Below are 13,795 nucleotides of genomic sequence, written 5' to 3' on the forward strand. Positions count from 1 at the left end.
CTGACGTGGCCTTATTGGTGCGGGGTTTTCGTTGAGGTCCGACATACCGGACTCGAGAAGAACCTCCTGGATTCCGATGACCTTTTCTCAGAATTACTATCCGACTCTTCATCCATCAAAGAGACCAAAGACCATTTATCATTTGTTCTTACAATTTCCCACGAGTCAACGTGGTTAAACCATTCAGATGTCAGGATTGGTAATCACTTAACGCCTTCTTCATTACATCAAGATCGACACATCTGTTTTCTCATAAACGGTCTTATAAATTATAAAATACATAATAAATTATAACACCACAAAAACATAAATTAACACAACAAATATATATATATATATATATATATATATATATATATAAATTATAAATTAAATTTTACTGCTTGACACCAAAATCCACTAAACTCATTCACTTTAGGCATCATTACCTCTCATTTAGAACAAAGTTGATGAACATCTCAACCGCCGCCCATAAGTGGCTTGTAATGTTTAACGACCTTATTCCAAAAACTTTCTTTCTTTTGTTGATTTCCAACTACTTTGTCTTCGGAACAATTGGCCCATGATTGAGCTAAAACTACTTCTTGGGCTTTTGTCTAATTGACCATAATCATCTGTTCTTCGAATCGTGCTCTATTTGTTTCTACAACTTCATTTTGGCATTTCTTCTTCAACTTGTATTTCGTCATTATTGTCACACCCCAATCTAAGGCGGAAATGTCGGGGTGCGAACCATGGTACACAGCTCACAAGGTACTATTATACAATAAAAAATATGACAATATATAATTAGTTTATTTATTTCAAAATTCAAATATGTGCACACAATAATAATCCAAGACAATTAAATAATCTATAACAAAATAATATTTCAATTATTTCTTGATTTTATTTTCTAACGTCTTTCTATGTGTCCTTCACCTAGCTTAGCTTCAAATCAACAGGTAACCTACATATGCATAGAAAATAAAAAGAGATTTGTCAACAATACATGTTGAGTGAGATGATCACCAGTTTTGACACTAATAATAGTATATAATAAATAAATAATAAATTATAAATGCGCAAACAAAATAGTGTGAGTAATAATCAATCAAACCGTGAGCAAATAAGGTGTCAGTTGACCGTTTCCTATCGAAAAGGGCATTGGCTACTATGACTAGCTAGCATACAAATGTAGGTGTCTGTTGACTATTTCCTAACGAATCGGGCTTTGGCTACTAGGACTAGGGATGAGCATTTGGTACTTGGTACCGGTACCAAAATCGGTACCGATTTGGTACCGTCGGTACCGAATCGGTACCAAATTTTTGAGATTCGGGATCGGTACGGTACCGTATTTCCCGAATTTTTACCTTCAATACCGGTACCATCCCGGTACCGTACCGGTACCAAACCGAATATTTCGGTACCGGTACTGGTACCAAGATTTGGCGATTTTCGGGATCGGTATTTTCGGTACCGGTACGGTACCGAGCTCATCCCTAACTAGGACGGCGTATGATCATACTATAATGTGATTATGATGGACCTCTCCGAATATGATATAATGTAAACACATAAGCAAGTAATAAATAACATTTGATTGAATACACACAATCATTCGTTTTCTAGTTTTCTGTATGTATGTAATATAAAAGGAAGTATTAGTACGCATATGTCCCCAGAAACGATTAAAAACAGTAAAATAAAAGGGGGAATGATATCTCACCTTAAAGATTAAGTGAATAAACCGAGAGATAGAATAAGCAAGCAAAGTTAACATGACAAGTTTTCTGATCCAACCAGACCTGATACTTATACAAAATAAATAGAGTCAAAACCGAGAAAATAGCCGCTGGAATCAATCCAAACAGATGTATGGAACTCCAGTTATGAGGTTTTCAGTAAATAAGCGAGCTGGGACTGACCAGAATTTGAACAGAGAGTCAGGAGTCGAGTTTTGGTCAGAACACTCAAAATCTCTAGATAAAACTAAAAGTCTTCTGGACCGAAAGCTAATTCCGATCAAAAGATATAGTAATTGAAAAATCATTAAAATTGACTTTTATACCCCTAAACGGGTCGGAAAGGAATTGACCGACAAAAACCCATCACTAAGTAAAATTGATTGAGGACTTTTGTTCTACATATAAAAACCTACAATTTTGAAGAAGACAACTTACCCCAGAGATGAATAGAAGAACGAGAAAATCATGGTAAAAGAAGTCTTGAACACCAAAGTCAACAAGTCTTGAAAGAATTCGATTAAACTTGAAAAATATGATAATTAGGAAGAAGAATTTCTTGGGTTTGATGTTATGAATGACCAAGGACAGTATTTTTAGGGTTTTAGGTTGTGTTATTTTAAATAATAAAGTCCAAACATTCGTTTATTTGGTAACAAACTCGTTTAGGAAACAAAATAATCAATAAATGACAAAATCATGTTCAATATCTTAAAGATCTTGTCTTAAGCATCAAGAAAATGGCTTGGGATATTTTAAAACATTAATTGACATAACTTGGAGCTTAAGTTTCGTTAATTTAGTCAAAAATATAAAAGAATTGGCAAAATTAGTCCCTGGAGTTCCCGAAAATGCATTTTTAGCCATTTGAGCTATTTTAATAGTTTCTAAGGACTATTTGGCACGATTGAAGGTTATGAAATTATAAGATAAGTTAAACCAAGTTAAATACCAATAAATAAAAGTTTTAAATAGTTCAAAAGATCCGAATTGCATTCTCGAATCGTTTTAAACATAAACGAATATAAATACGAAAAATCCGAGATGTTACTATTATCATCATCCAAATTAAATTTATCCTGTGTTTTATAAAGAGGGAGTGGGCGTTCAAGAATCTCCCATGGGGACCGTCGAGGTGGGCTACGATAAGCAAACGGATCAAACACATTTTGAGCCTCCATAGAGTATTCATAATGACCGGTGCAACCAGATTAGGCCCTTTTAGGTATGTGAAAAATTGGGGTGGTTGAACATGAAAACTGTGAATGGGGTGTTTGGGGGGGGGGGTTCTTCTCGTAGTCACCTTCCGGTTGCGTGTCAATCAGTATGAGTAATGAAAAAGTAATTGTTGTGAATGACAAAGTTTCCATCCCTTCACCATTGGTATGGAAGGGGTAATTATAGCCGGAGATGCTGAGAAGGACTGAACCATCAGTCACCCTCAATCGAACCTTCTATTACTATGGATGAGCATGCGTCACCGGATAGTACAACGCTGGCGTCTTGTGATTAGTTTATTGTACCATCGTGGTCCTTAAGGGAACCTTGGACTATGATTGACTCTGACATTATTCATCATACTATGTTAGTCTCTCATGTGGGTGACAAGTCTTTCGCCCGTGCATAATGCTTGGGGAAATAATTTGATAAGGGTCTTTCCGTGGGTTATTTGTTGATATGCCCGCGGACGACTTTCTTTGCTCCGCAGCTAGCCAACATTGCCAGCTATCTGCTAGTAGCGTTTGACTTCTTGCTAGTGGATCTATGACCCTACCTCTACATTACACCCAAATAATATTTCTCCACAAGCTTTTCTCTTTCCTTTTTCATTACCACGACCATTTTACTAGAAAACTAAAGTTGGGATCTTTAAGAGACCCAATCCTTAGTAGATTCTTTTGAAGCAATACCCCGATCCAAGCCACCCAAGTTGTTTTCTTTTCGTGATTGCTCACATAAATTATATAACTATGTTGCCTTTTTATTAATTCATATCAAACACTATAAAAAATATCATAAAACATTGTGATGTGAACTAGGTTTGGTAAATATATCATAACACTTATCACTCATCTTTTATGATGTCCCGCTAACAAAAGCTAATGTATTTATTTTCTAGATATTATATAATTTTCACTTTTAATAAAATGAGATAGGATTCATTGATTCAACTATTTACATACATTTTTTAGACACAAGTTTAATCATATCTTTACTTTTATATGTTTGGAAGCATAACCTTTTTTTTTGTTAAAAGCTATGCGCACCGACTCCCCCTCTCCACCAAAAACTAAAATAAAGTGGTTAATTCAACTTTGGGGTTTGATCCAAGTATTGTATGTATAGGTTAGCGATACGCCCTGGTTTTGAAAGTACTAAACTGGCTCAATAGTTATTTCATGCATATATATATATATATATATATATATATATATATATATATGTGTGTGTGTGTGTGTGTGTGTGTGAGGGGGGGAGAGATCTTTTGAGAACCATGTTAAGTTGTAAGAATTTAAGAACTTCATTTCATGCCACACATGTAATTAAATGGATTGGAATATGTGGTTGAGATTAAATCTAGCAAAAAAATCAAAATAGGAGAGAGAATAAAGATGTAAGTGGTTACACTAACTTTTACGGCCGTTAAACATGTGTAAAAAGTCGACTCGGTGTGTAAAAAATTCTGTAATTTTTTTACGTGTATGTAACCTACATATATTACGCATGTGTAAAAAAATTCGAAAAAAAATCGTTACACTGAGTTCTTTCAAGTTCTTAAAACTCAAATGGGTTCTTATTTGAAATCCCCCCATTATATATATATATATATATATATATATATATATATATTAGGGGGAAGTATAGAATGAAAACACATTTGAGTTGTTAAAACTGTATGTAGTATCGCTTTTTTTATAGATATGTGATATATGCTTGTTACATTTAATACAAAATATCGGGGAAAAAATTTGCTATTTTTTTATAATTTTTTACTAATTTTTATATATGTTTTTAGGAAAAAGAAATTATTATATTTACATTTACATTTTTTATTAACTTTAATTGTAAATAACAAGATTCAAACTTTAATTAAAAACATGTGGTTGAGAATGGGTTTTTAGAGTTTTCACAACTCAAAATGGATTTTTATTTTAACCTAACATTATATGCATATACTCATACTTATACCCGTATTGACCATTTTAATGTTATCGATTTAATATAATTAGATTACTTAATAACAAAGTAGCAGGCTAATAGCAAATAGCAAAAAAGACGTGATATACATACTTGTTCAAGACTATTGTGCTTTTTGACACCGAGAAACCTTGGGTGTTTGAAGGGGTGAACTATCAAGCCCCTAGACCATGGGTCCCAAGGGCTTGTACTCTTAACGTGGTTGAAGGAGACAAACATTATATGGAAATTGACATTAATTGAACTGATTATTACTTATTAGTAGGAGCTGACCATCAGTAACTAGGACGAGCAGTGATAAACAAACCTTCAGTAGTAAGTTACATGATGACGAAAACAATCATCAATGATAACTAAGCTAATATGACAAGAGTAATTTTTCAGCATTAACTCAGTTACTCCTGACAAAAGAAAAATCAATAGCAGATCTAGTTACTGTCGGTAGTAATTGGATATGCTCTTTCATAAAGTGTTTTATCGTTTCAACTTAAACGTTGTAATAGTTCTATACATATATAAGAAAGGTCTTTGGTATGTTTCAGCATACGTTTCTCTTCATAGATTATCAAAATACTATTTCATACCATCCATAATTATGCTCTATCTAAGAGTGAGATTAGCACGATAAAAAGGTCAACTAAACCAACTACGAAATACAAAACCCACAAGTCTACAACACATGCATATACGTACACAAAACTATACATATACAATCGCACGTGCGCACACAAAATTTATACTTTTTGTGGAATGGTGGTATTTAGCAACAAAGAGAGAATGAAGTAGAATATGGGCGAAGGGAAACCGCGTTATCAACATGAAGCCTTTCACCACCATCTCGCTGTTATCCAAATTACAAAGTGCTATCTAACCACAAGTGCATATTCAATAAAACCATATATTGTTATCATGAAAACGTGGCAGGCCCTTATTGGTCAGAACCAAACCTTAAAAATGATTATTGTATTGATGCAAGCATTAAAAAGATACTTGGAACCTACTTGGAAGTTCCATCAAGTTATTATATCACCCCCAATAAAATACTTTACATTTAGATATTTTTATAAAAAGTATGTCAACCAAAATCAAACAGTTTAATATGATTAACATGTATAAATAGACAGTTGGATTGCATATAATTCTCAATGCATTAGCTTCCAAGTTCCAACCATGAGCAACAACACAGGCGGTGGAACTTCTTCGGTTTACCGCGGTGTCCGCAAGCGGAAATGGGGCAAATGGGTGTCAGAAATACGCGACCCCTTGACCCGAACCCGCATTTGGCTCGGGAGTTTTGACACACCCGAAATGGCGGCTGTCGCATACGATGCAGCATCGTTTTATTGTCGGGCAGACCCTGCCCGCCTTAACTTTCCACAAATGGCAGCCTCCCTCCCCCGCCCGGCTAGCTCTAGTGCCGAAGACATTCGCCTGGCGGCACACCAGGCGGCATTGCTTGTTACACCGGCCTCCACGCCCCAAACCGACATAGGCTCTAGCACGGCTCATTTTGTTCCCACTAATGTGGGGCTTTCGGCTAGCCAAATTCAGGCGATCAATGACTCACCACTTGACACATGGATGGAAGTTAACAACGACCCAACAATGAACTTTGAATATCCGGACACTGCTAACTTGGATCAGGCAAACTATGACTCCGATGAGGTAGCCGATGTTTCTCTGTGGGATCCTTAACCTCGTCAACTCAGAAACAAATAGATTTACGTACGTATTTCATGCATTATATGTATGCATGCATATATTAATTAATAAATAAAACATTGATATTACACGTATGAAGATGTTTTGGAAGCACATGAGTTCTGAAGGTAGCTGGTCAAGTGCTAAAGGCAACGTTTACGTTTGTGAGTTTGATATATATATATATATATATATATATATATATATATATATATATATATAATCTACGATTGTACCGTTTATTTTATATAAGATTGTTTTGTAGAAATATTCGAAAATTTTAACCATGTTTGATTGATGAATTTTTCTCACTTATTTTAGTCCACCAATGTTGGGTCCGTGTGCGAGCCACATATATATTGATAATTGATCTTCAGAATTGAAGTAGTTATTATTATCCATGAACACAGCTGAATCTCATTATAAAATGTGTCCTTTAAGCAATTGACCCCGTGTGAAACGTCATGGTGGTTATTGATGATTTGATTAGCACCCATATAAAGTGACAAATCATTGTACCAAACATATGTTTACTTTTTAATTTAACTACTTTTTCACCTAGTCAACATATGTCAATAAGCGAATACACTTTCGGACCCTACTTTTGAATTTAAGTCACCTACGCCCCCGGCAACTATAATATAATGTGCTGCGGTTTGAGCCCAGTTGTGATCTCAAAGTTTATAAAAACCACGTCAACGCAGAATGAGGGGTATTATGATATTTTCATACATGTTTAAACAGAAATTAAACGTTGAGATGACGATTGGGCTCAAACTACATCACAATGTAGATGCCGGGGGTGCAGGTGACTTAAATTCAAAAGTAAGATTGCAAAGTGCAATCGCCTGTTGACCACAGTGACGCAAAAGTACTTAATTCTTTTACACTTCTTAGACTTCTCGCTGTGGGCGGTAAAGGGCGAGCGGCTTATGGGCCTCGTAGGGAGGAACACCGCCGAGGGGGCGGTAAAGGGCAGGTGGCAAAGGGAGGGTGGGCGGTGTGGCTAGGATGGGCGGTAAATGGGGGTGGTTGGTGGGCCCTTTCTCAAACCAATGGTAATACTACCGTTGAAATTTAAAAAAAATAATAATAATAACCTAATTTGCTTGCAAACAAAAATGACCATATCAACCCTGAAGGTCAAACAACTAGGGAAAAAGGCGAAAGATTATAGTGGGAAAAGTGATGTGGAGATTGCGTTGACACGTACGTGGATTGACTCATCTGAAGGCCAATTCGATGTAAATTATAAAAAATAATATATTTACATATATTTCATGTTTTATTTTTTTTGTTGACTACTACTAGGTTTTATTTTTATCGAATGTGACCGTAAACATAGCCCTGAGCTTTGGGAGAGTATACGTGCTAGGTTCTTTGCTACAATGGGTCGAGGTGGATACTGCAAGGACGATTATGTCTACAACAAATGGAAGGCAATGTGAAAGAAATAACCAACTTCGCCAACTGTTACAACCGAATTGCAACCAATGGGAGATTGATGGAGTTTGCCTTAAAACAATACCAGGCCGAATATAAATGAGATTTTAATATGTTGAACTCTTGGAGACAATGCATGAGCTCACCAAAGTGGACGCCCGTCCCGCCATCTTCATCGCGTTAGTCTAAACGGTCAAAGACAACGTCTACTTTGGCCAATCAATCAGCGTCTCAAGCCACGTCGGATACTCGTTGTCAATTAAATTAAACGACTATGACCCCGAGTTTGTTTTTTATGAACCGGATGAGTTACCACCTATGAACACTCATCTGAAGACACGGTAATACTCATTCAGTTTAACTAGTGTCACCGAAACTAATATGACTAAATTGACGAGAGTAGAAATCAAAACTGGGTCATTGGAAAAACCAAATCCTGCCTTTATTTCTTTATCATATTATTGGCTCATACAATAGACCGAAAACTTGGGCAAAAATCCCCAAAAACTCAAAATCCCTAGAATTGGAGGGACAATAACCATTCATCTTCTTCTTCTTCTTCTTCATCACAGATTCACCACACCTCCAATTCTTGCTCTGAATCCAAAATCAACCAATAAGTTATTATTAATAATAACAGCAATGGAGGGACTGACGGAAGATGAACGAAAGGCTCTCCGCGGAAGCAAATTCGCACCTCTTCCTTCAGCCGCCTCCACCTCTTCCCGATCTCAACCCAGGTTATTATTTGTTATTATGTTTTGATGGGAAAATAATATTAATAATATTATTGCAGATTGGCCCATCCTGGAGGACCATTGAAGACCAACAAAGCTGCCGCCTTAGCCAAGTTTTTGGAACGGAAGTTGCAGGAACCCACCGGCCTGTCTTCCATTAATCCCAAACTTGTGGAGTTGGCTGTCAAAAATGCTAAAGAGACTGTTAGAGCAAGTAATTTTTTTATTTTATTTTATGTTATGTGATTGTTTGTTAGGATTAGAGTTTGCCCATGCTTCGTTCCTTTGCAAACCGAACAGGCCCGATTGGCTCATTACAAACCGGGAATGAGCACTTTTAGAACGTTGGTCGGCTTGTTTGCAAACCGAGTTAAAATTGAACGAGCATTTTTAGATCGAGCATCTTGCAAGTTTATGAGCATTACTTATCTTGTTTTTCACTTTAAAATTTTATATCGGGAACAAGTTTGAAGTCAATATAATGAACCTAAAACAAATTAGTAGCTTTTAGACGAACTTTTAGTAGCCTGCAAATTTCTATAAGAAACAAGTTTGAAGTTGGATATAATAAACGTGAAAGCGAACTTCTAGTAGCCTGAAAACTTGAAACGAGCAAATGAAACTATGAAAGTCACGGAGAGGGGAATTTTCAAAGGTTTTGAAAAGTTGTATGTGTGAATTAAAAAATAATTCAAACCAACCGAACCGAACCGAGCGTACCTTTGCTCCTCCTTGGCTTGTTTACAAACCGAACCGAACCGAGCCAAAATCAAAAGACCATTTTCTGAGCGAGCGTCTAGCAGTTTGGACTAGACAGTCCTAGTTAGGATCAACATCCAAACATTTGTGTGCGTGAATCGTGATTATCTGTAAATATTCATTTGGTAGCTATCTTTTGCGACATGTTATTTTGGAACATCGTTTTGGTTCATGTAAAATCGCATTCGAATTGCTGAATTAGGTGTTATGTTGTGGTTTGTTTATGTTATAATGTACGTGCAGGTAATGCTTCAAGTTCTGAGAGGAAAGTTCAGCATGTGAAATCATTTGATGAATCTGAGGTGCTTTAATGATCCACTTCGTTGATACGCTTTATATTGTTGGTGTCTATCTTTTAAAAGAGTTCAAATGTGGCAGGATGCGATTGAAGATGAGGAAGAATTGGAAGTGAAGGCGATCAAAAAGAAGAGAAAGAACAAAAAGAACAAGAAAAATAAAAAACAGAAGAAGGCGAACTGAATTTCTGGATGTTATCAGGTGAATTAGATGCCCACATGGCGGTTTTTTGCCAAAGCAATTGATCTACAGTCTAGACAGGTTTTTCTTACCAGAGTATTTGGAACATAAATTTGTTACAATCTATGCTGTTAAATTGTTTTGTAATGTGAGTTATCGTGTTAGCTGTGTTTCTTTGCGATCTTTGAATTCAAAGGCATTTAAAATCTTTATGCGGTTGTTTTCTTTCATGGCATAAAATTGAAGGTTGTTAAGCTCTAAATCTACCAAAGGCTTTTATGCAATATAATGTGGATAATTATAAAAAAAAGGTTAATCAAGTAATATATTTCAGTTATAATATGATTTACTTGAATTACTCAACCTAATACAACACTAATTTTTGTGTTTTTAGACAATCATGCTAGTTGATGTTGTAAATATTAGACATCGTTGTCGCTAAACAAACACCATTGACATGCTATATAGACCACAATTATGTGTCATATGGCCCATATGATCACATGTATGGCCGGTCTGCGGGCCAGCAAAAACAAGTTAGGGCTTTAGGTTTGCACTTAATTAAGGCTTTCAAGTAAAAAAAACATTATATATAGATATATTATAATGAGTAAAGTAAATTCAAAGTAATGTATTAGTGATGGTAGGCTTGGTTGTTACTAAAGTACAGGTCATGAGTATAAAACTTGTAATAAACAAATTTTTTTTCTTAACAATTGTCATAAAAAGGCCCCAGAATCTTATTTCGATTTAGAGCTTCACATTCGTTGAGCCGGCCCTGATCACATGAGGGTTGGGGGTATGGTGGGGCTAAAAGTGGTAATTGAAAAGGATCTTTTACAAAAATGGGGGAAAAGGTGGTCAAACAGGTTGCTTTGATAGTCATACGGGTAGTAAGATAAGACGAGAAAGGATCATACTGGTCGTATGAGGGCCAAAGCATGTGGCTCGTGTTTTTTGAGTTTAGCAAAGAAATAACCGATGTGACCACTAACAATCATACAAGCCGTATAACCTGTTTTCCATCTAGCATAACGCACATATGAATTTCTTAAGTAATAATACAAGTTTCATGTTCTGCTTTACAACACAGAAAATCAATGAGCCTGCCTAACATGGGCATGTTAATGTCATGATCTGAAAATCTGATAAGAATATAACGTGTTTTGAATCATATATTTAAACCTCTTCGAACAAATTGTAATTTGTGTTTGTAAGAGAGCACAGAGTCAGTTATATTTTTCCCAATCGGGGGGTGGCTTATGATGACGTGGATTATGATATGGCAATTTTATCTAGTGAAATTCGTTGAAAATGGGGAATTTATACTGGTTTCGTAGACAAAACAAAAAGAAAAACAAGCGTTCGGGGATTTAGTTCCAGGTAAAATCAGAACACCAAATCGGGGAGTTATGAGACTACTCCAAGTGGCCTAATATAAAGCATACATACATTCAAATGTATTTGGAATCAAAGAACAACTAAAAAGCCACATAACACTTTATAACATCACACAAGCAAGTGTATACAGAAAGAAACAAAAGCTAATAACTGACAAAAGGAAAGGAAATCCAATCCATGGTTATAAACGTATAATATTCATTGCTTCAGTGTAGTGTATATGGTAGACAAAATTATTCAAATAATCCTTCCATATCATATCATATCATATCTATCACTTTTTTTTATCCAATGCAGGGCAGCATGCACCACCACCACTATTTGATTCCCTAAACTAAATCAAATTCCATTCCACCAACATCCACATATCAAAAACGTGGATCAGATCAGATGGAACCAACACTTTCACTTTGTACTAGGAACCCCCACAACATTAACAAAAACAAAAGAACACGCGCCCCACACACACGCGTGTGTCGCAGTCTTCTGTTTGTCTTTTTTGTTCTTCAAAAGACATAAATATGCTAGGTTGATAAAATGTGATTGTGGAGAATCACTAACACTTGTTATGTGGAAAAACCGGTGCTAGTGCCGCCAGTTGAGCCGCTAGGCATACTGGTGGAAACAAGGTCAGATGACGAAGATGACGGTGCCAAGGTGGTAGCGATAGATAAGCCCATTGGGTGATCAAATTTGCACCCGGGACCAAACTTACACACGCCCTTTTGAGTGTAATGTGTACATAAAGGTGCACCCTGAAATATATACAATACATAAACAAACCATTATTTAAACAGAATTATAAATTATGAAATGGATCGTGTTAAGAGATGCTTACTGGACGGAGGGGAAGGCCCATTGGGGTTAGTACAAAGTTTGGGCTCCGTGTGGTCCACTCGGGCGGATGATGGTATCGACATGAAGAACCGAATTTGCAATCCCCGGTTCTCAAGTAATGTTGGCATTCGGGTTCACCGGGTCTTTCGGGAAACGAGTGTTCTTGTGTACTAGAAGATGGTACACAGAGGTAAGATCCGGTGTAGGCCGGAACAGGGGGAGACACATGAGGAGCCATTGCATAAAACAGCGTTGGTCCAACCGTGTTGGGAGATGCGGGTGTCTGAAATCAAAACAATTTTATATAAGTTCAACTTTCAATTTATTTAAAAAAAAAAAAGATTTGTAAATTGTAACAATTGTAAGTTTGTGTTACTTGATATGGATTCCAACCGGGAAACGGGACCATTCCCGGTGGAAGCAGGACTGGGCTGTAAGACCCGGGATAATATGAGCCTGGAAGAAGAGACTGTCTTGCATATACTCCATACTGTTGGGAAGACGGGTATAGAGCAGTCGGCAAAGCTTCAGGTGGTGGTGGCGGTGGGGGAATGGCAGCGGTAGGTGGCGGATGATGAAATTTACATGCGACTCCGAACTTACACTGCCCGGTTTTGATATAGTATGAACACTCCTTTTCACCCTGTGAGGACCAATTTTAGATTCATCAAACTAGAAACAAATTGACCTGTTTTGACCCGAACCAATTAACTTCTAATAAAAATGAACTCACGGGACGAAGAGGGTATCCGGATATATTCAGTGGCACATTGCTTGATGCCCCGACTCCATATCTCGGATGATGATATTTGCACGAAGCACCAAATTTGCATATTCCGGTTCGCATATAATACTAACAAAATAAATAATCATAAATTAATACAAACAAATGAGGAATCTATGAATACCTAAACACATTCTTTAAGTATCAAATGTAACATTACAAGCAGAATCAGTGAACCTTAAAAGTAACAAAAAAACATGACATGAATCTTAATTCTTAGATACTCCAAACAACATTTCATATACATAATCTACAAAACAAAAATCATTTATCATTCAATCAACATTCAACAATCTCATACCTGACACACGGGTTCGCCAAAACGCTCCGGGTACTCGCCTCCACCGGACCTCACAGCTCCAAAAACCTGGGAAAACTAATCAAAACAATCTCAATTTCAACAAAACACACCCAGTTACCATTCAGATCCATCAAATTACAAGATCAGCAATTTGGGAATAAATATTTATTTACCGAACCACCGCGATCACGGGGATGGTTAAACCGACAGCGAGAACCGTACCCACAAAACCCGGTTCGCAAATAATAAATGCAATCGGCCTCATCGGGCCGATCAGGGTACGACTGCAGCATATGCTCTGCATTAACCACCAAACACAAATTAGCATTTGAATCCAAATGTTGGAATGCAAGTGTACGATGTACGAACCTTGGAGCCCGGTCTGATCACCGGATGGGGTCCATTTAGTGACCGGATCGGGCTGTGACAT

At 36.7% G+C, this 13,795-nt stretch overlaps 3 protein-coding genes across 3 annotated transcripts; 2 read left to right on the plus strand and 1 right to left on the minus strand.

Annotated features, from left to right (window-relative positions):
* The first annotated feature begins 6,095 nt into the window (after positions 1–6,095).
* Positions 6,096–6,685, plus strand: LOC143532533 (ethylene-responsive transcription factor ERF021-like). The gene has a single exon (XM_077027566.1). It carries the CDS (start codon positions 6,096–6,098, stop codon positions 6,618–6,620), a length of 525 nt encoding a protein of 174 aa, XP_076883681.1. The 3' UTR covers positions 6,621–6,685.
* A 2,026-nt stretch (positions 6,686–8,711) lies between these two features.
* Positions 8,712–10,045, plus strand: LOC143532535 (uncharacterized). The gene is made up of 4 exons (XM_077027567.1): positions 8,712–8,809; positions 8,866–9,020; positions 9,809–9,867; positions 9,944–10,045. The coding sequence occupies exons 1-4, from the start codon at positions 8,712–8,714 to the stop codon at positions 10,043–10,045; spliced, it is 414 nt and encodes a 137-aa protein (XP_076883682.1).
* Positions 10,046–12,009: 1,964 nt separating this feature from the next.
* On the minus strand, positions 12,010–13,795 carry LOC143532536 (zinc finger CCCH domain-containing protein 34-like). The gene is made up of 7 exons (XM_077027568.1): positions 13,735–13,795; positions 13,539–13,663; positions 13,366–13,431; positions 13,014–13,133; positions 12,657–12,923; positions 12,282–12,563; positions 12,010–12,198 (listed from the first exon to the last, which is right to left on the minus strand). Exons 1-7 carry the CDS (start codon positions 13,793–13,795, stop codon positions 12,010–12,012), a joined length of 1,110 nt encoding a protein of 369 aa, XP_076883683.1.

The sequence above is a fragment of the Bidens hawaiensis genome, unplaced genomic scaffold, assembly GCF_021521415.1.
Source record: "Bidens hawaiensis isolate Kalapana, Puna unplaced genomic scaffold, B.hawaiensis_p1.1 tig00009451_1, whole genome shotgun sequence".
In the NCBI taxonomy this organism is placed as follows: Eukaryota; Viridiplantae; Streptophyta; class Magnoliopsida; order Asterales; family Asteraceae; genus Bidens; species Bidens hawaiensis.